General features: G+C 35.5%; 2 protein-coding genes across 2 annotated transcripts; one reads left to right on the forward strand and one right to left on the reverse strand.

The window, feature by feature from the left end:
• The first annotated feature begins 5,833 nt into the window (after window positions 1-5,833).
• LOC131658816 (uncharacterized) lies at window positions 5,834-6,154 on the forward strand. The gene has a single exon (XM_058928086.1). The coding sequence runs from the start codon at window positions 5,834-5,836 to the stop codon at window positions 6,152-6,154; it is 321 nt and encodes a 106-aa protein (XP_058784069.1).
• Window positions 6,155-16,724: 10,570 nt separating this feature from the next.
• LOC131659014 (uncharacterized) lies at window positions 16,725-17,984 on the reverse strand. Its single transcript, XM_058928284.1, has one exon. The coding sequence runs from the start codon at window positions 17,982-17,984 to the stop codon at window positions 16,725-16,727; it is 1,260 nt and encodes a 419-aa protein (XP_058784267.1).
• Between the last annotated feature and the right edge of the window lie 4,384 nt (window positions 17,985-22,368).

Raw genomic sequence — 22,368 nt, forward strand, 5'->3', positions numbered from 1 at the left:
CTTGCCTTTTTGTTTTGTTACTTCGTTTGTGTTCATTACAATTGCTTTGCTCTGTGTTCTTTTACAGCCTTTGATGTATGGACTAGGTCAAACTCCTGCTGGAATGGTCATAATGTCGATACAATATAGGAAGGAACACTGTATATAGGTTTGTGTTCTTGAAATATAGTTTGTAACTGCAATATAAGATTAGTGTTATTTAAGTCTCTACAATCCAGTTAGAGACTCTCTACAATCCAGGTAGAGACAACAACTCATCTGCTTGATAGGACCGCAATTTGCAGTAGCCCGACGATGCCATTAAAGGTTTTCTTAGTCTCAGCGGAAATCGTGATAGGACCGTAATTCAAAAAACCTCTGTTTGTTATATGGAGTGCTCCACAAATTCACAACAAGCAAGAAAAGAATGTTACAATTTCAAGAACTTCTTTTTTAGAGTATGCTCTGTCTAAAACAAAACTAATGAGCATTATCATTATTTGGTTGAATTGAAATTTATTGAAAATTAATGACATTTATATTCAAGGGTTAAATATGTTTTGACCCTAAATTTAATTCATGAAGCAAGGTTGCATTTTTTTAGGCAGTGATTAAGAAGGAACGTTATATCTACTATATATAATCAATCAGTATGTCCCTCATTCTTTCATTAATGTCATATTGATCAGGAACTAAATACATGTCCCTCATTCTACTATGTCCCTCATTCTTTCATTAACGTTATATCTAAAAAAATTTGATGAAAAAAATATATGTGTTGACATGAGATGGTGTTAGGAACTAAATACAACTTTAATCAGAATATTGTTGATTTTTCATCAAATTAGCTGAAAAACATATTTTTGTACAATTAATTAAATCATTTTAAATATTGTATTTATATTTAAAATAAAAAATAACAAGTTGACACAACACCAATATTGTATTCATATACATAATGTGCATTCGTTTTTCATATGTTTATCAAAATAAAATTTAATAAAATTAATAATTTATTTACTCACGGGTCACTATCAACACATTATTTATTTTAATTTAGTTAATCATTATCTTAATTTAAGAGATAAAATTTTTATTTTTAAATATTATTTTAATTAATCATTATCTCATGTCTTTCTAAAATGTTCATGTGTAACTATACCTTTAATGATTTTTCTCAATTTTATTTACCCTTTTAACCTATAGTGACTCATATCTCTTTCTTTTGATTAATTTTTGTTGGGCTGTCAATTTTTTTATTTAATATTTGGCCCTATTTTGATATTGTGTGATCTATCTTAAACTTTTTTGTGAATAATAATTTTTAACTTAGAACCTAATTTTTATACTAATATGTTATTAGTAAAACTTTTTTTAATCGTTAATTTCCATTTTATATATGCAATTTGATCAAATTTTTTTATTTCATATTTTTCGTATCGTTTATAAAATACTACGCTACAAATAATGCACCCGGGCGACAGCACGGGTCTCTGACTAGTTTTATTATATTTAAAGTATAATGTTTCAACTAATAAAGAGTTTTAGTATAATGTTTAAAGTATTTTATTTATCTAATAAATTTAGACCTATTAATTAGGGGTGGACAACATATATCGACTCACCCGAGAAACCGAAAAACCGAAATATTTATTATTACTACGGGTGGGTTGGTTTGGGTATCGGATCACAAAGTTGCAAAAAACCGGTTTATTATGGGTACATTCGGACGGATTCAGTTTCTAAAATTATATCCAACGGTATCCGCACCCGTCCGAAATTATAACAGTAGAAAATTTTGGATGTACAAAGTGATAATGATGTAGCCTGTGCACTACACCTGTACTAGTTTTAGGCTAATGTGATAGACTTAACAAATCAATTAATTGATTTTCACTTTCCCACTATCTCACATCTTCTCTTTCATTCCCTATCTTAGTCTCTCTTCTTCATCTTCTTATTCTTACTGTGTACCTCCCATCTTCTCTCAGAACCAGCATCTTCTCTTAACTTTTTTCACAACCATTTTCATCTATTCCAATTAAAAATAATTATTCTATTTTACTGAAATTGTGATTGTTCTATTGTTTTTTCATATCAATGGTTTATGTTATTTTAATGGTTTGTCATTTTAATGGTTCATCTATTTTACTGGTTCTTGTTATTTTAATGGTTTATGTATGGGTTGTTTCTAGTTTCTTCTGGATTTTTTCTTCTCAAGAGTTCAAATTTTAGATCGATTCCAAACCGTTTGAAACCACCCAAACCAACCGAAACCCGATAAACCCATAATCCGACTTAACCGAAATCCAAAACGGACGGAAATGGCTTTTATTCTTCCACCCGTGGTTTTCTTTGGATGAACAATATACGATCCGAACCCGGCCCCAACCGCCCGATGTCCAGCCCTACTATTAATATGCCACATAGACTATATAGTTTGAGTTATAAAATTAAATGATTTTTTTCCATATAAATTTACACCTATTTTTTTGTTTAAAGGGAGTAATTAAAATTTGATTATAATAATATTTTCAATTTAAATCCGTTTTTAGAAAATAGGGTGTATATTGTCACCTAATAATGTTTAAAATAACATTTTATTTACAAAATTGCCATTGCATTTCTGATTTACACCCGTTTTTAGTATATTGGGTGTAAATTTTAAAATTATATTAATCTTTTTGTACTAGTGAATGAAACAAAAAAATAGAAGAGATGAGAGATTAGTGAAGATGAAAAAGAAAAAACAAAAGAGTTGAGAGATTAGAGAAGAAGATGTGCGATAAAAACGAAATTGAAATAAGGAACATTTGCATAAAAATTAGTAGGTGAAAAGAAAGAATATAAGAGAGTAGAGATTATAGAAAAAGAGGGAAGATGTATGTGGCAAAGAAGACGCGATAATGCTATTAGAGATTTGAAAAGATCGGGACTAAAATCATGTGTAAGGATGAAAAAATTGTTCGTATTGATTCGGTTTACAAAATACAAACCGCAAACCGAACTAAACCATGCGGTTCAGTTTAATTTGTGGTTTTCTATTAGGTTGGTTTGATTTTGAATCCCTTACTATTAATACTATGGACCATTTAGTTTAAAATATTTTGGACCTAGCCTTTTTGCCGACAATCACATTTTAATTCATAAGTTAATATCCTGAAATAGTTTTATAAACACTAAACTTTTTTCTTAAGGAAACAATGTGGGATATCTTGCTTGTTTTCTTCAAAAACCTCTAATCATCACTCATTGGCGCAACTGCATGTTTCTGCAATGTTGACATGTTTATACTTTTATCAGCCCACTGCATTCTTCTCTCTGCAAACAAAACCAGTAAACTCATTTATGATGGAAACTTGAACAATCCAATTCATGTGAATCTCATTGTCACTACCCTATTTATTTGGCATGCATCTGTCAAAGAAGGTAAGATTTTGATGTAAACCATGTGAAAGTAATTTATGGGATATCACCTTTTATTTATCCACAGGGCCGGCCCAACACATTTGGAGGCCCGAGGCAAATTAACTAAAATCGTTTTAATGTTAATATTAATTTAATAAAATTATTAGTTTTTTATTTAATTATTTTTTAGATTTATCTAACATAAATTTATTAAAAATAGTTTAAATTAGATATATTTCATTTATTTGATGGTAAATTTTTTTTTGAAGATAAAATTTTCTTTATATTAATAAAAAAGAAGATAAGATATTATATTTTATAAAAATCTAGTGAAAATATTAAAAGTCCATAATTTATTTATATTTTTATAAATTACAATTTTTTTAATAAAATTATTATAATTGTGTAAATATATTAACCAATATTAAAAAATATTTTTATTTCTTTAATTATTTGTTGTGTTCATTAAAAATCTATAGATAAATAAATGTAATGGTCATTTGTTTTTCTTTATTTTTAAATTTCTAATTATTTGTTTTGTTATAGACTTTCCTTTTATTTTTGATATTATAATGATATAAACATTGTAATTTATAAGTAGTAGTAACTAGCCATAATGTAAAACAGCCACGTGATCCCAAATTGCAATTCATTCTTGTATGATATATAAACATAAAGTAGTAACTAGCCAAAGTAATGATGTAGTATATATACATACTATGCAAATTAAAGTAGTACTCTGTTTTAAAAAGTGAGGCCAAATTAAAGTAGTACACTGTTTTAAAAAAGTGAGGCCCTAGGCGGTGGCCTTGTTTGCCTACCCCTAGGGCGGGCCTGTTTATTCATCGGAAAATCATTTGAACTCATCTGCCTCAACTTTTGGTCCTGTTTTAGAAAATTAACAAGGCATAATAAATTATCACACAGAACCAAAGGTCCAAGATAATCAGTTACAAGTTATATGATTATTTGGGAAATAAATTCCAGATCATTTGTCAAAAGAAAAAGGTTCAAAATCAAAAAAATTATGGGGAGTGTTTGACTTGCTTCAATTTCAACTTGGTAGTTGAAAAAAGCAAAAGAAAATTACATATTTAGATTCTGTTTCACCCCAAATTTCTAGCAATAAGAGCTTAATGGAATCACTCCATTCACTTACTAATCTCAAAACTCTATTCTTTTTAAACTAAACAGAACAAAGCCTTAACACAACACAAAAACAAAGATTGAATCACTTAGCACCACTTAGTCAACATTTTCTACATTGAACAGAACAAAGCCTTAAAACATTTTCTACATTGAACATAAAAAACATTAAACAGAACATTTAGTCAATATTAGTATTACTTTGCACCACTTAGTAAGATGTTTTAGGAAATCACTCAAACAAAGGTGAAAACAGTGGTGGCATCTCTAACAAGAATAATACTGGTAGTAGTGATACAAACTATCAAACCGAGACATTGGAGTAAGGTTGAGGAAGATGATTGTACAGTTAGGTTACAGAAAGAGAAAGAGAATAGTCGCACATCGTTTTCACAAATAAATGTTCAAGTGTTTATATAGTCCAAACATACAATGCATAATGGGTTCTTGTGAGTTGTGGGATTCTTGAATGTAATGGGCCTTTGTTATAGAAAATTCTTTTAAAATTTGTATTTAATAAATTTAAAATGTATTTATAAAATAACTTAATTAAATTTCAAAATGTATTTTTAAAAAAACTTAATTAAATAAATAAGTTAATTAAAAAATTTAATAAATTAATTATCCTAGTCACTAAAATTAAATATAACTTTTTAATCTGAATATTGACTTTTAAAATGGAGAGACTAAAACCTAAAAGTAAAATGATCAAAAGTGTATCTAAATCAATATTATATTACTTTTGTATTTTATATCATTCTCTCATCATAATATAATGCACTCATATTGTTTTATATAATTTAAATAAAACTTTGACTAAAAACAAATAGTAACATTTTAATGATAAATTTAGTTTAAAAAATGACATATTACTATAAATAATAATTTTTTAATTTGACTACTATATTAATAAAAAATGTTTTAGAAAATTAAGTGATAAATATTGACTAAAATGAATGGCTAAGTTAAAGCCCATTTCACAGAGCAATAAAATGATTCTTATTATAAATAAGGTATATTTGTTGGTTTCATTTTCATTCATTCTCTTTTGATTTAGCAAACTTGTGTATCTAATTTTTCTTTTATTCTAAACAACTTTACAATGTTGAAGTCATTGACATTATTCGTTCTCATCTTCTGCACCACTCTTGTTATAGCTCACTCCCGAGTTATTCAACCAAACAGTGTCAATATTGTACAAGAAACTTGCGATAACACTCCAAATCCTGCACTATGCATTCAATACTTGAATGCTGATCCAAAAAGCTTCACCTCAGATGTCAATGGTTAAGCACTAATCATGGTCGATGTAATAAAGAGCAAAGCAAACATCATAGTAAACAAAATCAATCAACTTAGTGGAAGTAGTTCTCCCGATCAAAAGAAGGGACTTCTACGTTGTGTTAGTAGTTACAATTCAATTTTGATTGATGTTTTGCTAGCAACTCAAGCTTTGCAAAATGAAAACCCAAAATTTGCAGTAGAAAATGCAAATTATGTTGGTGAGGATGCCGATGGTTGTGAGAATGCCTTCTCTGGAAAATCACCACTCACAGCTGAAACCAAAGTAATGCGTGATGCATCCGCCATAACATCGGCAATTTGTAAATTATTGCTCTAATTTGTTTAATTGAGATATTTTGATAAATTATATATCTCTTAAGGTATGTTTGAATTGATAGAATAAAATGAAATAAATGGAATGGAACAGTAATATTATATCTTATACTCATGTCTTCTTCTATACTTGTTAGTTTATTATAAAAAAATTATTTTACACATTTTTATGTTAAACATAAAATGCTAATGTCCTTTTCTTATGTAATATAGTGAAAAAAAGTTTTTCTTACAAATTTCTATGAAAAATATGTGTTTAATAATATAAATTTTACTGGAAAACACTTTGTACCACTTGAAAGATTTTCAACCTTATAAATTGTTGAGTTTGACTTATTGATGATGTTAAGTGGGCAAAGGTGAGAGCCGCAGAGCGGTTTAAGGGTATTAATGTAATTTGGAATATATATATATATATATATATATATATATATATATATATATATATATATATATATATATATATATATTTTGTAACACTCAAACCCTAATAGGTAATTCAGAACAAATTAATAAGACGAAATTATAGTTGCTCTATAGTCGCAAATATAGATAATATAGTCAAATTACGTTAACAAAGCTTTTGTATGTTTCTCTCTACTCTGATATGAAATTGAGTACTTGTTCCAACAAAAACTAATTTATTTTTTATACTAGTTAAAACTTACTTAAATAACATTTGAACTTGAATAAAAGAACTTAAAGAATGAAAAATGTGAATGTGTTTGAAAAAATTCATGTAAATTGAATATTTTCATATTGTGAGATATTGGGTCGAACTCTAGTATGGTTGAAGGGTAGCTTTTTGGTTCAACAAGATTAAGCATGAAGTCGAAGGTTGTTCACATGCTTGTGTCGAAGATGCTAGGGTTGTTAGCATGTTAAATTAGGTTTTATTGTTTAAACACTAATTTGTTAAGTTAGCTTGTTTATTAAGTTGGCTTGTGTAATGGGCCGAAAAAGCCCATTAGTTAGTATGTTAGGTTTTATTATAAATAACATACTAGTCTCTCATCATTGTTAAGCTGCAAATCCTAATTTGGGGTGAGAGAGGTTATTTGTTATTCTTGTAAACTTGTAATCTTGTTTTCTAAGAGAAAGTAAAAGAATAGCAGTTATAACCAATTATTGTGTTCTTCTTATCTTCCCTAATTCCTATTATATTTTGTTCTTGACATCGTTTTTCACAACAAATTGGTGCGGCGAGCGTGGAGAAGATGCCTTCAACAAAGTATGATATTGAAAAGTTCACCGGAGTGAATGATTTCGGTCTGTGGCTCTTGACGATGAAAGCCCTACGGGTTCAGCAGGTTTGTTTGGAAGCGTTGAAGGGAGAGGCAGCCATGAATGCTGCATTAATGGCAGCGTATAAGACGACTATGATCGAGAAAGCACACAGCGCAATTCTGTTGAGCCTTAGTGATGAGATTCTACGACAGGTATCAAAGGAAACGACGGCATCGGGGTTATGGGCGAAACTTAAAAGTTTGTATATGACCAAATTACTGGTAAATCGACTCTACCTGATGCAAGCTTTGTATTCATTCAAGATGGTTAAAGACAAAGTGTTAGCTGAGCAGTTGGACATGTTCAACAAGCTGATTCTTGATCTTAAAAATATTGATGTAAAGATCGATGATGAAGATCAAACGCTGTTACTATTGTGCGCTTGTTAAGTGCCAAAATGTAGTTATTTTGTGTTTGTAAATAGTGGCACTTATCGATACTTTTTGTTAATAACGTTTGAATAATACCCCGTTTTGTGTATAAATACGTATACTCTGTGAATAGATATATTTTCATATACTTTTATACTTTTTGATAGTTTTATATTCATTTTGTAGGTATTGAGGCGTATTCGGAGCATGAGCAATAACGTGTCGAAGACATGGCTTCAAACGCGCGTCTTTGAGCATCGAAACCAACTCGTCAATGAATAAAGCTCAAAATCAAAGAATAATAAATCACCAATTTGGTTGATATGTTGTCATTGTTAGATAGGAAATTGAATAAGCTTTCCAACGCTTCGAACCGGGCACAAATCGGAGTTACGGTTCTCAAGTTACGTCATTTTTACTAAAAGCTATTTTTTCAAGTCCACGTGTTGGGCGCGATGCGCGCTGGACAGAACTCAAAATTGTATAAATAGGCGAAAATCAAATTTCTTAGGTTATGTTTTGGGTATTTTTGAACCCCAACTCATCCTAGGTCATTTTTGGGTAGATTTGGCTTGGAAACACCATTGGAGCTTGCGATCGGATGATCGGAGGTCGAATTTCTCATCGATCGGAGTTGACAAACCAAAAAATGTTTGGTTCCTCTTCTTCTCTTATCTTTGTATTTCTCTTTTGGTGAGTTTGTATGTAAATACTCTAAACCCATGGATGTTTGTTACTCTTTGTACTAGTTGTATAATATATTTGCTTTACAAATCTTAATGGGTGTTTTCTTGATCTTTTTGCTTGAATGCTTTAGATTTGTGTTGTTGTAGAAATAGACATCACAAATCTTGATTAGGGGGATATCTGTTAGATTTTGATTCTAGACATAGGATTGGGGTTAACATCCACATAATATCTGAGTTTAATGTCTCTGTGTTGTTCGATCGGTTGAGACATCGTCGAAAGAGCAATATAGTTGAATTCCCGTCGGTGTTGCAGAAATGGACATTGATGTGAGGGATATGTGGTAATTCTGACGAGTATTGTAGATTGAGTACGGCGGAGTGATAAATCTAAGTTTGTGAGGAGTAGTTTAGATTCAAACCAAATAAACTATTCTCTATCAAGAATGAATTTATTTTATGTTCATATGTTATATTTTCCTTGTTTACTTAAAACCCATTTTAACCCAAACTCATAACTAAGAATCCGTCGAACGGCGATTCGGTAGCACTAATCTCTGTGGACACGATAATTTCCCGGATAAATATTTCCAAAACTTTTGTTACTTGCCGCTTTACCGCTCCAACAAAATGGCGTCGTTGCCGGGGATTAGTGTTTCTATTGAATTCACATTGCGATGGTTTCTTTGTTTTTGAGTTTTGTGAATATCGTATATTTGTGACTTTCCTTATACTTGTATACTTTTGTATAGTGGATTGTATAGATACATGTTCTTATTTTGTTTGGTGGACTTATTAAACAAGTTGAACTCGGATAGTTCTTTAATTTCAAATCTTCACTTTTCAACTTGTTTAGTTAATTTCACCAAACTTTTGTAAAAATTGTGTTTTTACTTATTGTTGCGTGTTTGTAAATACGTGTTGTTTACGTATTGTTGTATATTCTCTTGTTTTGTAATGTTTGTTAGTGTATGCTTAGGACACTTTCTTTAGGTTGCGTTAAGGCGAGAGCGTTGACGTATCGTAGAGGAAGCTACTACCGTGCACAATAAAGGCGTCGAGCTTACGAAGTAAAACAAGCGCTTGTTGGGAGGCACCCTAACGGTTTTGTTTTTCTGTTTTTCTGTAAATGAGTAGTGTAGGTGATAAGTGGAGGCCGCATTGGAAATTCTGGTCTTTTTAGACTGGTTCTGTTTTTCTGGTGTAGCGCGCGCCGCGCGCATTATGGGCGCGTCGCGCAGCCTGGGAGCTGAAGAGCTTGGGTTGGTAGAACTTTGCGCGCGTCGCGTGGTCTTGAGGGCGCGTCGCGCGCCCTGTAACGTTTGGCCAGTGAATTAGTTTTAATGGTTACTTGGCTAGCCTTTTTCCCACTTACACCAAGACTTTATAGTATAGTATTTTATAGTTTTATTTTTTTAATTCTTTTGTTGTTGTTTAGACTCAAATTTTGGGCCGATTACTTGGAGTCGCATTTGGTAATTCTCCGATTGTGATAGATTCAACACGCCAGTTGTGCGGTAATGATTGTTCAAATTTGTACGTTGCAAGGTACTCGTTTATCACTTTCTATAGCATAGCATGTTTAGGAGACTTTTCATTAGTACACATTTCATATTACACATTCTTTTTGCATAACTTGCTCATGACTTGAATCACAATTAGTTTCCCCTTTTTACCATAAATGTGAGGTGGCTTTCCATTGTATATATATGCGAGAGACCGACAATTCTTGTTTTAACTGGATATTATTATGTTTAATCTTTCATTTGTATTGATTTTGTGAATGCACGAAAGTGATCAAGGCACTTGTTTAATTTTGAGCACAACTACCATAGCCAAATATCAATTCACCTTGTGAGTGTGTGACCATTAGTAACCCCTTTTGAGCCTTTTTGTCAATATCCATATTGTTTTTGCTTAATGCTTGTCTATGAGCGTTTGGTTTTCATTTGTGTATGGATGTTTGATTATTTGTTTTCTTGACCTTCACCTATGATGTTTGGTTGGATTTTTACCTTGCCTTAGAAAGTAGGGAGTATTCATTTGATAATATGGTTGAATTCAAGTTGGAGAGAGGATGTTTGCCTCTTTATGATGTGATTGGTATGAGGTTATGAAAAGAAAAAAAAAGATGTGAGAAAGAAAGAATAGAAAAAGAAAAAAAAAGAGAAAAAGTTTAAAAAAAGAAAATAACAAAAAGAGTTTGGAATAAGATTTGTGTTTGGTGTGAAACATGTGATGAAGAAGAAGTTTGATTGAAATTTCATTGTTTGAAACTTTGTGGAAGTAATTACTCCCTTAGGTTTAGGCAAGTTTTTGTTTCGATTAGCTTTAGGACTTATCACTTGTTTGTTAACTGAGCCACATTACAACCTTGAAAGCCCTTGTGATTCGTGCCATTGCATTTTCAATACTATTTTTAGATGAACGCATAATTTTGTCTTTTGTTTGCAAGATTGTTGGATGAGTGTTCAAAGTTCTCACCTTTCGGTGTTTTTCATCTACCGATGAGTTTTTGCTAGGCATGATTCGTGATTGAGCTTGTTTTGTTTTAGAATGTTTTGTATGATTTTTGTACTTAGGATTCGTTTCATTTTCATGTTCGTTGTAGGATTGTGGTAAGTGTTTACTTTGTTTGTGCGTTTTTGTTTGAACTGTGCAATTGTTTCGTTTTCTAAACTGTGTTGATTCTTGATTCTTTAGATTCTTTAGATTCTTACTTTTGCGATTTGAGTGTTTGGCCTTGTTTGAGGACAAACAAATTCAAGTTGGGGAGAGTTGTTAAGTACCAAAATGTAGTTATTTTGTGCTTGTAAATAGTGGCACTTATCGATACTTTTTGTTAATAACGTTTGAATAATACCCCGTTTTGTGTATAAATACGTATACTCTGTGAATAGATATATTTTCATATACTTTTATACTTTTTGATAGTTTTATATTCATTTTGTAGGTATTGAGGCGTATTCGGAGCATGAGCAATAATGTGTCGAAGACACGGCTTCAAACGCGCGTCTTTGAGCATCGAAACCAACTCGTCAATGAATAAAGCTCAAAATCAAAGAATAATAAATCACCAATTTGGTTGATATGTTGTCATTGTTAGATAGGAAATTGAATAAGCTTTCCAACGCTTCGAACCGGGCACAAATCGGAGTTACGGTTCTCAAGTTACGTCATTTTTACTAAAAGCTATTTTTTCAAGTCCGCGTGTTGGGCGCGATGCGCGCTCCTGCGCGCGACGCGCGCTGGACAGAACTCAAAATTGTATAAATAGGCGAAAATCAGATTTCTTAGGTTATGTTTTGGGTATTTTTGAACCCTAACTCATCCTAGGTCATTTTTTGGTAGATTTGGCTTGGAAACACCATTGGAGCTTGCAATCGGATGATCGGAGGTCGAATTTCTCATCGATCGGAGTTGACAAACCAAGAAATGTTTGGTTCCTCTTCTTCTCTTCTCTTTGTATTTCTATTTTGGTGAGTTTGTATGTAAATACTCTAAACCCATAGATGTTTGTTACTCTTTGTACTAGTTGTATAATATATTTGCTTTACAAATCTTAATGGGTGTTTTCTTGATCTTTTTGCTTGAATGCTTTAGATTTGTGTTGTTGTAGAAATAGACATCACAAATCTTGATTAGGGGGATATCTGTTAGCTTTTGATTCTAGACATAGGATTGGAGTTAACATCCACATAATATCTGAGTTTAATGTCTCTGTGTTGTTTGATCGGTTGAGACATCGTCGAAAGAGCAATATAGTTGAATTCCCGTCGGTGTTGCAGAAATGGACATTGATGTGAGGGATATGTGGTAATTCTGACGAGTATTGTAGATTGAGTACGGCGGAGTGATAAATCTAAGTTTGTGAGGAGTAGTTTAGATTCAAACCAAATAAGCTATTTTCTATCAAGAATGAATTTATTTTAGGGTTAATACCTATTTTGCCCCCTGCCATATGGGGTATAGTTGAAAAACCCCCTGCAAAAAAAAAAAGTTTCAAGAAGTGCCTTGTTAAAAATATTGGTCCTAGTGGGTGTTGAACACAAGACACATAGCATAAGTGACCAGCAGCATTACCACTAGACTGCATGTTTCACTTTGATATTTGTTGCCCTAGGTAAATTATAATAGTTTTTTTTTTTGATTCCAAACAAACTTCATTAACAAGCAGAAACAACATTACAAGGAAGGTGATTCACACTTGGTATATGACCAGTCCAGGTTCTAGAGCCTAGGGACTTGCCAAGACCAACTAAAAGATGAGCATCACCATTGAAAGTTCTTCTAATAAACATAATTGTTACACTATTAAAGCCAGACATTAAATTCCTACAGTCAGCTATAATGGGATCAAGATCAGCATTAAACACCACTCCATTGATACAATCCACCACGGCAAGCGCATCCGACTGCATCACCACATCGTTAAGCCCCAAGTCTTTTGCTACCTGTAGGGACCAGCATATAGCCAGCAGCTCTGCGTTGGAGGCGTCGGTAAAGCTACTTATTCTTTTGGTAGCAGCCAAGAAAATGTTCGATGTAGGGTCCCTAATTATACAGCCAAAGCACACAATACCGTCATCGAAGCACCCTGCATCAGTTTGCACAATCCAGCCATGCTTCTTGTTAGAGTTAATCTCGGCGTTGTAGCCCACTTTATCCGAATCTGAAACAGTCTCAGCTTCTTCTTGGATAGAACTCCAAATCTCCGCCGCGGTAACACAGGGGTCCGGCTTAATACCTTGAAACACAACACAATTGCGAACCTGCCATATTTTCCACAAACTAACTGCGACAGATTGGAAAAGGAGAGAATCTTTGTTAGAGCATATGTGACACAACCAGTCCAGAATTTCACCTTCTTCCGGCACACGAATTCCCAAAGGGCTAGAGAAGAACGTTCTTTTAACGAAGTCACATCGAAGGAACAAATGGGTAGTGGTTTCAGCGCCAGAATTGCACAGGGGGCATAAACCATCAGAGGGAGTACCTTTCCGACGCAGGTTCGCTTTCGTGGGCAGGATGTCCTTGGTGAGCCTCCATAAAAAGTTCCTGATCCTAGGGTTCACATTCAACTTCCATAACAGCTTCCATAATTGTTTGCTACCATTGGAGGACGATCCCGGTTTCTCTATGCGTTTCTGATTTCCCAACCAATGATATGCCGTTTTGACCGAATAGTTACCGTCAGCTTCATGATGCCAAATAAGCTTATCTTCTCTGGGATTAAGGGGCAAAGAGATACTGCAAATGTGGTTGACATCAAGGGTACTGAAGTTCGCCCTTAAAATGTCCATATTCCAAGAAGCATGATCAAAATCAATGAGAGCACTAACCTTGGTGGTCGAATCCAGTACACGGCCGGTGAGGAGATTTGAAAACCCGGTAGCGAAGGAATCCATCTATCCCCTCCAATTTTCACTTTTTCACCATTACCAATCCGCCAACGGGAACCATTAACAACTACTTCCTTCGAGCTCAGGATGCTGCGCCACGCAAAGCTTGGTAAAAAACCACACTCAGCCTCAGTTATGGAACACCGGGGATAGTAACGACCTTTAAAGAATCACTCCATGAGAGAACCGTCAGCTTGCAACAGCCGCCAAAACTGTTTCCCTAAAAGGCTAGTATTAAAATCACGGATACCCCGAAAACCAATTCCTCCATCTCCTTTGGACTGAGACAACCTCTCCCAACTCATCCAGTGTATCTTACGCTCGCCGTCTTTGGATCCCCACCAGAATTTGGCAAGCAAGGCTTCGATCTCATTGCAGCAGCTTTCCGGTAAGCGATAGCAAGACATTATATACGTTGGAATAGCTTGCGCCACTGCTTTTATTAAAACTTCCTTACCGGCCCTCGACAAAAAATTCTCCTTCCATCCTTTAACCTTTTTCCACAACGAGCTTAAATATCTCCTTTTTTGACCTCCCAAAAACCACAGGGAGTCCTAAGTACCGGGAGTGATTACTTACACCACGAAAGCCCAGCTTTGCCTTAATCCTGTCCCGCACTTCTTCTCCAATATTGCCACTGAAAGAGACCTCTGATTTGTCAGCATTAACTACCTGCCCTGAAGCTAGCTCATAAGCATTAAGGATGCATTGGATTCTATCCGCTTCCTCTTCACTGGCTCTAGCAAAAAGAAGACTGTCATCCGCAAAGAATAAATGTGAGATTGTTGGAGACTTCCGAGCAACTTTGATACCATGGATCTTCCGCTCATTCACCGCACTTCTAATCATTCCTGATAGCACATCTGCACAAATAACAAACAAATAGGGTGAGAGAGGATCTCCTTGACGGAGACCCCGTTCCGGATAGAATCGCTTGCTTGGCTGACCATTGATAAGCAATTGGTAGGAGACTGTAGAAATACATTTGTGGATCAACGAAACCATAGTGGTGGGAAACTCCATTCTGTGCAGGGTTTCGGTCACGAATCTCCACTCCAATCTGTCATAGGCCTTTGACATATCTAATTTCAAAGCCATTGTGCCTTTCCTCCCCTTTTTCTTATGCTTCATCCAGTGGAAGCACTCCATGGCTATAAGGGCGTTATCTGTAATGAGACGACCACGGATAAAGGCGCTTTGCTCTTCACTTATGACTTCCGGGAGAAGCATCTTCAGCCTATTAGCAATTGCTTTAGTCACAGCTTTCATGATAACATTACAAAGGCTGATCGGTCTAAAGTCCATCGGGGTTGCGGGATTCTTCTTCTTCGGAATGAGAGTGATGAAAGTGTTGTTTATCGCTGTAGGATCGCCATCGTTATTAAGAATGTCCAGTGCAAACCGAACCACCTCATTACCAACCGTATGCCAATAATTCTGGTAGAACAAAGCTGGGAGTCCATCCGGTCCTGGGGATTTGGTGGGGTGCATATCAAAAATAGCCTCCCGAACCTCAATAGCCGAGAAAGGTCTAGCACATAACAGCTTGTTACTTTCAGATAACGTCCCCTGAACGAAACTACAGACGTGCGGAATATTTGCAGGATTGGATGACGTGAAGATTCCTTTGAAATATTGAATTAGAATTCGCTCACAATTTACACGACCATTCTTCCAATTTCCAAATTCGTCCTTCAGCCTCTTAATCGAATTATTTCTTCGCCTTTGGTTCGCTTTGCAGTGAAAAAATTTTGTATTTTTGTCTCCCTCTTTGAGCCACACTGCACGGCTTCTTTGCCTCCACATAGTCTCTTCTGTTTTAAGCAATTTATCTCGCTGTTTCTCGATTGCTTTGTATTGAGTAATCTCCCCCACGTCACCCGACCATCTTCTATCCTCTTTGATCATCTCTTCTAGTCTCAGAATTTCCTTCCGGATGCTGTTGGTGCGAATGTCCCTAAAAGAGAATTGAAGTTCTTGCATTGACTTAATCCGCTGTAGAAACGAACCAGAGTTGCGACACCAGAGCTTCTTAATAACATCACTGCAACCAGCTTCCTTGGACCAAGCTTCTTCAAAGCGAAACAAATATTGTCTCCTGTCACTTTCAATCTCCTTCTGAATCAGAATACGTAGTGCTGCGTGGTCAGATCCAAAACGTTCCAGGTGAAACACTTTGGTGAGGGGAAAACGCTGCTGAAACGCAAACGAGTACATGCTCTTATCAATCCTGCATTGGACATTCTGATTACCGGCTCTACCGTTGGTCCATGTATAAGGATAGCCTTCAAAGCCCACTTCCTGAAGACCGCATAATTCCATCGTGCTTCTCCCCCACTGCATCTGAGAACCTGTTCTACTAATCCCTCCCAATTTATCCGAGCCCATAGTGATATCATTGAGATCCCCAAAGAAAATCATCTGATTTCCTCCCTCATTCCAGAGTGTCTGAACCAAGTTCCAAGTTTCTTTTTTCTTAGATTCATCTGGGTATCCATAGATACCGGCGAAGTGCCAGGGTTCCTCTTCATCATTATTCAGCTTACAAATCCCTCCTATATGGTTCTGAGAAAAAGAGCTAATAGTAATCTCAGCATCTTCATTCCACCATAGACAAATACCCCCTGCTCTATCTCTTCCAGTGCCCTTACAGTCAACAGATAAGCCGCAACTGAAATTGAACCTCCTTTTGAGCTTGAGCATCTCCTCTTTCTACAATCTTGTCTCCATTAAGAAGACAAGCTGGGGATTTTCAGATTTAATGAGCCTCGCAAGGCTCCGAACTGCACGAGAGCTCCCCAACCCTCTGCAGTTCCAGCTGATAGCCTTCATTGGTGAAGGCGGTGTTGGTCAGCCAACACCACCTCTGGTTCAATGTTGAGATTTTTATCGTCACCAGCAACCTGCTTCCTCTTCTTATCCCCCACCCCCAACTCCTCTAAGTTTCCTTCCACCACCATAACATCCACGAGTTGTCGCTTCGTTGATCTTGGCTTCGTGGTTTTTGGTCCAGCATTCTTAAGACTTTTGGAAGGCTTCCTTCTGATCCACTTCCGTTTCTGCACCCCACCCTCAGTCGTGGTGGCCACTGGGAGTGATTTATCGATCGACAACGCTACTGCCCCCAATGATTCTGCCACTGTTTCCACATCTACCGCGGCATTGGTATTTTCTTCCCTTCTCTTGTCACCTTCAGCTTGCTGATTTGGGGTCGTATTGACTTGTTGAACCTCTAGATCCTCACTTCTATCTTTTCCTTTCGTTCCACATCGACTTTGGCTAGAAGACACATTAAAGAGCTCCCTGCTACATAGACTTGAACTTGAATCTCTCCTCTTTCCATCATCCATCAGTTTAGGTAGGGGGGATGCGCGTAGCCATTGTCCATAAGCAAGGTCTTGCTCCTCCAACTCCTCAAAGCATTCCTCATTGAGTTCCTCAACAGCTTCACAATCCTTGATCTGGTGTCCAATCCTGCCACACACAAAGCAAAAGGTTGGCAATCTCTCATATTTGAAGTGGACCCTTATTTTCTTCTCCTTGAAAGTAACCACCGTGCCACGCTTCAGCGGCTCCTTCAGATTCACCATGACTTTGATACGCAGGAACCTCCCATTTCTGTGAGCTTCCTTAATGTCCATTTCTTCAAAGGTACCAACAATACCTCCTAATTTCTTCGCCATGGTTTCGGATCTAAGCATAAGGGGTAGGTCGTAGATTCTCACCCAAAAAGAGCTATAGTGCATGCTTAGATCTGAAGGTTGTTCTTCTCCCGAAATGCGGTTTAGGACCAGCAGCGATCTGTCGAAGCTCCATGCCCCAGCTTTAAGAACGTACTCCATATCCCTCTTCGAGCTGAACTTGAAAAGGAATAGGTTCTTACTCAGATCTTGGACTTCCACCGCATGCTTCAACTTCCACGCGTTGAGCATTGTAGTCTTAAAAGCTCTGGTATTGAAACTGCTCTCTGTCCACAATTTCCCAGCAAGAGTTCTTTGTATTGATTCATCTTCAATAATCTCTTCTTCATCCGCTACCACCCCTTCCTCTTCTTCTTTTGACAAGGTGAAAGCTTTCCACTTATCCATCTTCACCAGGACCTCTGCCTAATAAAGCCACACAACAACTTCTGAAAGGAAGAAAAAAAACGAAACCCAATTAAACAATGGGTGGGGAAACCAGAAGAATCTGGAGAAGAAAGCCGCTACACCACAGGTGAGAGCAAGGAAAACACGATAAGACTCTTTAGAGAGAGAAGGTCTGCCTTCTCTCTAGAAGTCACGTGGATTGGGACGAACAGGTTGTAACGCGGTAAATTATAATAGTTACTGCTAATGTTTATTAGCATTAATAGTTATTGTTTTCATAATTAATTATTATAAATATTATTAGTTAATAATTAAAGTATTAGTTATTAGTTATTAGTTAATATTTATTAGTTAATGTTATTAATTAATATTACTTAAATTATAAAATAATAATTAATATTTATTATAAACTATTAATTAATAAATTCATTATAAAATAATAAAATAATATATGTTTACTAATTAACGCTAATATTTATATATTTATATAAAATAAAGTATATAAATATTAGTTAACTAATTAACGCTAATATTTATATATTTATATTTAATTTAAAATATAAGTAATATTAATTATTAATGCTTAACGTTAACAGTAACTAAAAAAATATTTAATTTACAATATTTATATTTTTTAATTAATATTTGTTTAATTAATATTAAATAGTTTATATTAATGTTTATATTTAATTTAGTTTAATTTCTTTTACTGTTAACGTTATTAATTAATATTAGTTTATATTAATTTAATTTGGTTTATATTTTATAATTAATATTAGTTTCATTTAATTTAATTTTTATATTTAATTTAATTAAATTAATGTTATTTTACTTTTAATGTTATATTTAATTTAATTAATTTAATTTAAACCGTTTATATTAATCTTTATATTATATTTAATTTAATTTACTGTTAAAGTTGTTAATTAATATTAGTTTATATTCATTTAATCTAATTTAATTTACTATTAACTAATAAACAAGTAATAAAAATTAACTATTAACTAATAAATAATAACTATTAATGGTAAGTTAAGAGTAGTTATTATATGTTAGGTAAAGCATTATCATAACAGAAAGTATTGCGCAGCCTAGTGGTGAGGGTTGTTTGTAAATCATCTTTGGGTCCTGGGTTCAATACCCCATAGGACCAATATTTTTAAGCTTGATAAATGTTTCCAAAATTTTTGTTGCTTGCCGCTTTACCGCTCCAACAGCGCTTTGCCTCGATCACATGCTCACTTCAAAGAAACTCTCCTGTATGGAAGGGAGTCTCTGTCCTTTGAAGAAGTTCAATCAGCCCTATATTCAAAGGACTTGAACGAACAGAAGGAGCATAAACCTTCGATTGTTGGTGAAGGTTTACCCGTTAAAGGAAAATTCTTGCGAAAGGATGGTAAGTTCGACAAGAAGAAAGGCAAAAGCCAGCAAAAGTCTTATAGTGGCGAAGCATCTGGTATTTAATGCTATCATTGTAAGAAGGAGGGTCACACACGAAAGGTGTGCCCTGAACGCCTGAAAGATCATGGAGGTAAGGATAATGGCAATGCAGTCATTGTTCAAGATGATTTCGAATCATCTGATGTTCTTGTGGTTTCAAGAAGTGACTCTAGGAAGGAGTGGGTTATGGATTCAGGTTGCACTTGGCACATGACTCCAAATAAAGACTTGTTCGAGGAATTATGCGATCAAGATGGTGGATCAGTACTGCTGGGAAACAACAAAGATTTCAAGATTGCAGGTGTTGGATCTATGAGATTCAAGCTCCATGATGAGTCAATAAGGTTGTTGACTGAAGTCAGGTATGTTCCTGATTTGAAGAGAAATCTGCTTTCTCTTGGTGAATTCGACAAGAAAGGATATGTTTTCCAAGGAGAGAAAAGTATCCTAAAAGTCAGGAAGGGGTCGAAGGAAGTCTTGAGAGGCGTGAAGAAACAAGGCTTGTATACCCTTGAGGCTGAAGTTGTAAGTGGTTCGACAAATGTTGCATCCACGAAACTATTGTCGAAGACAAAAATCTGGCACATGAGATTGGGCCATGTCAGTGAAAGGGGTCTGGTCGAATTTGGGAAACAAAACCTGCTTGGTGGAGACAAAGTCGAAAAGCTGAAGTTTTGTGAACCCTATGTACTTGGAAAATCTTACAAAGTGAAGTTCAACAAAGGAAAACAAAGAACACATGGATCCCTTGACTACATCCATGCTGATCTTTGGGGACCTGCAAGGTGTGCATCACATTCTGGGGCGAGGTATTTCCTATCCATAGTAGATGATTATTCTAGAAAATTATGGGTATTCATCCAGAAGACTAAGGATGAAAATTTTGATAATTTCAAAAGTTAGAAGACTCTGGTTGAAAATCAGACTGGCAGGAAGGTCAAGAGGTTGAGAACCGACAATGGCCTTGAATTTTGCAATGAAGCGTTCGACAGATTTTGTGCTGACTCTGGTATTGCAAGGCACAAAACTATAGCAGGTACTCCACAGCAAAATGGTTTGGCTGAAAGATTTAATCGAACTATTTTGGAGAGAGTCAGATGCATGTTGACTAGTGCTAGACTAAAGAAGGTGTTTTGGGCTGAGGCTGTTTCGACAGCAACATATCTGATAAACAGATGTCCTTCAACAGCATTAGATATGAAGACACCTGAAGAAGTTTGGTCGGGACATCCACCAGATCTCGACAAACTGAGAGTATTTGGCTGCGTAGCCTACGCTCATATTAGGCAAGACAAGGTCGAACCTAGAGCTCTGAAATGCATTCTCATGGGATACCCTGAAGGAGTCAAAGCTTATAGGTTATGGTGCCTAGAGCCAGGTCACAGGAGGTGTATCACCAATCGAGATGTAGTTTTCAATGAAGCTGAAATGGCTTTCAATAAAACTGATGATGATGGTCGAAATGCAGAAGAGCTGGAACAGGTAGAGATTCCTATTGAGGTGGAGCAAGTTGATGCTGAATTGCATATCCCTGATGAATTCGAAGAAGAAGCAGAAGATGCTGATGAACTTGAGGAAACTGTCGATGACTACCTATTGTCAAGAGATAGGTCGAGAAGAGTCATCAAGGCACCTCAGAGACTTGGGTATGCTGATCTTATAGCTTATGCCTTAATCTCTGCAAGTGAGGTTCTAGACGAAGAACCTAGAGACTACAACGAAGTTATGAGGAGTCGAAATAAGACTGAATGGCTGAAGGCCATGGATGATGAGATGCAATCTCTTCATGATAATCACACTTGGGAACTGATCAAGAAACCTGTTGGGGCAAGGTAAGTCAGCTGTAAATAGATTTTCAAAGTTAAGGAAGGAATCAAAGGAGTAACGTCGAAAAGATAGAAGGCAAGGTTGGTCGCAAGGGGTTTCACTCAGAAAGAAGGTGTCGACTTTAATGATGTGTTTTATCCTGTTGTGAAACATAGGTCCATTCGAATGTTGCTTGCCATGGTGGCACTGTTCGATCTTGAACTGGAACAGATGGATGTGAAGACTGCGTTCTTGTATGGTGAACTAGACGAAACGATCCTAATGAGGCAACCTGAAGGGTATGTCCAAAAGGGGAAGGAAGATTATGTGTGCAAGTTAAAGAGATCTTTGTATGGGCTGAAACAATCTCCTCGACAGTGGAATAGGAGATTCGACAAGTTCATGGCACACATAAGTTTCATTAGAAGTCAGTTCGACCACTATGTTTACTTCAGATTTCGACCTGGTAATTCATTTGTTATTTTGTTGCTTTATGTGGATGATATTCTCATAGCAAGCAACAATATTGAAGATGTGATGAGGGTGAAGGATAAACTCAATAAGGAGTTCAATATGAAGGATCTGGGAGCTGCTTCTAGGGTTCTTGGAATTGACATTCAAAGAGATAGAAAGAAGTCGAAGTTATGCTTATCTCAAGAGGCATACCTACGAAAGATTCTCGAAAAGTTTGGTATGTCGAATCTGAAGCCAATTGTGACTCCAACAAACCCTCAATTCAGGCTGAGTATTGATTAGTCTCCCAGTACGGATGTTGAAAGAGCCTATATGAATAGCATTCCATATACTAATATAGTTGGTTCTTTGATGTATGCTATGGTCTATACAAGACCCGACATAGCATATGCAGTAAGTCTTGTAAGTAGGTACATGGCGAATCCTGGAAAGGCTCACTGGCAAGCATTAAAGTGGATTTTAAGGTACATAAATGGGTCTCTGAGCAGAGTCCTAATTTATGGTGGAGCCTTGGGTGAATATAGTAAAGCAGCAATTGAAGGATATGTCGACTCTGATTATGCAGGTTGTATGGATTATAGAAAATCTATTTCTGGATATGTTTTCACTATGTTTGGCACTGCAATTTGTTAGAAAGCAACACTTCATAAGGTTGTTGCTCTAT

This window comes from Vicia villosa, linkage group LG1, assembly GCF_029867415.1.
Source record: "Vicia villosa cultivar HV-30 ecotype Madison, WI linkage group LG1, Vvil1.0, whole genome shotgun sequence".
Lineage (NCBI taxonomy): Eukaryota > Viridiplantae > Streptophyta > Magnoliopsida > Fabales > Fabaceae > Vicia > Vicia villosa.

What these genes read in the sequence shown, in the direction of transcription:
- LOC131659014 (XM_058928284.1), bottom strand. Translation starts at nt 17,984, where the DNA reads ATGGATAAGTGGAAAGCTTTCACCTTGTCAAAAGAAGAAGAGGAAGGG.
- LOC131658816 (XM_058928086.1), top strand. Translation starts at nt 5,834, where the DNA reads ATGGTCGATGTAATAAAGAGCAAAGCAAACATCATAGTAAACAAAATC.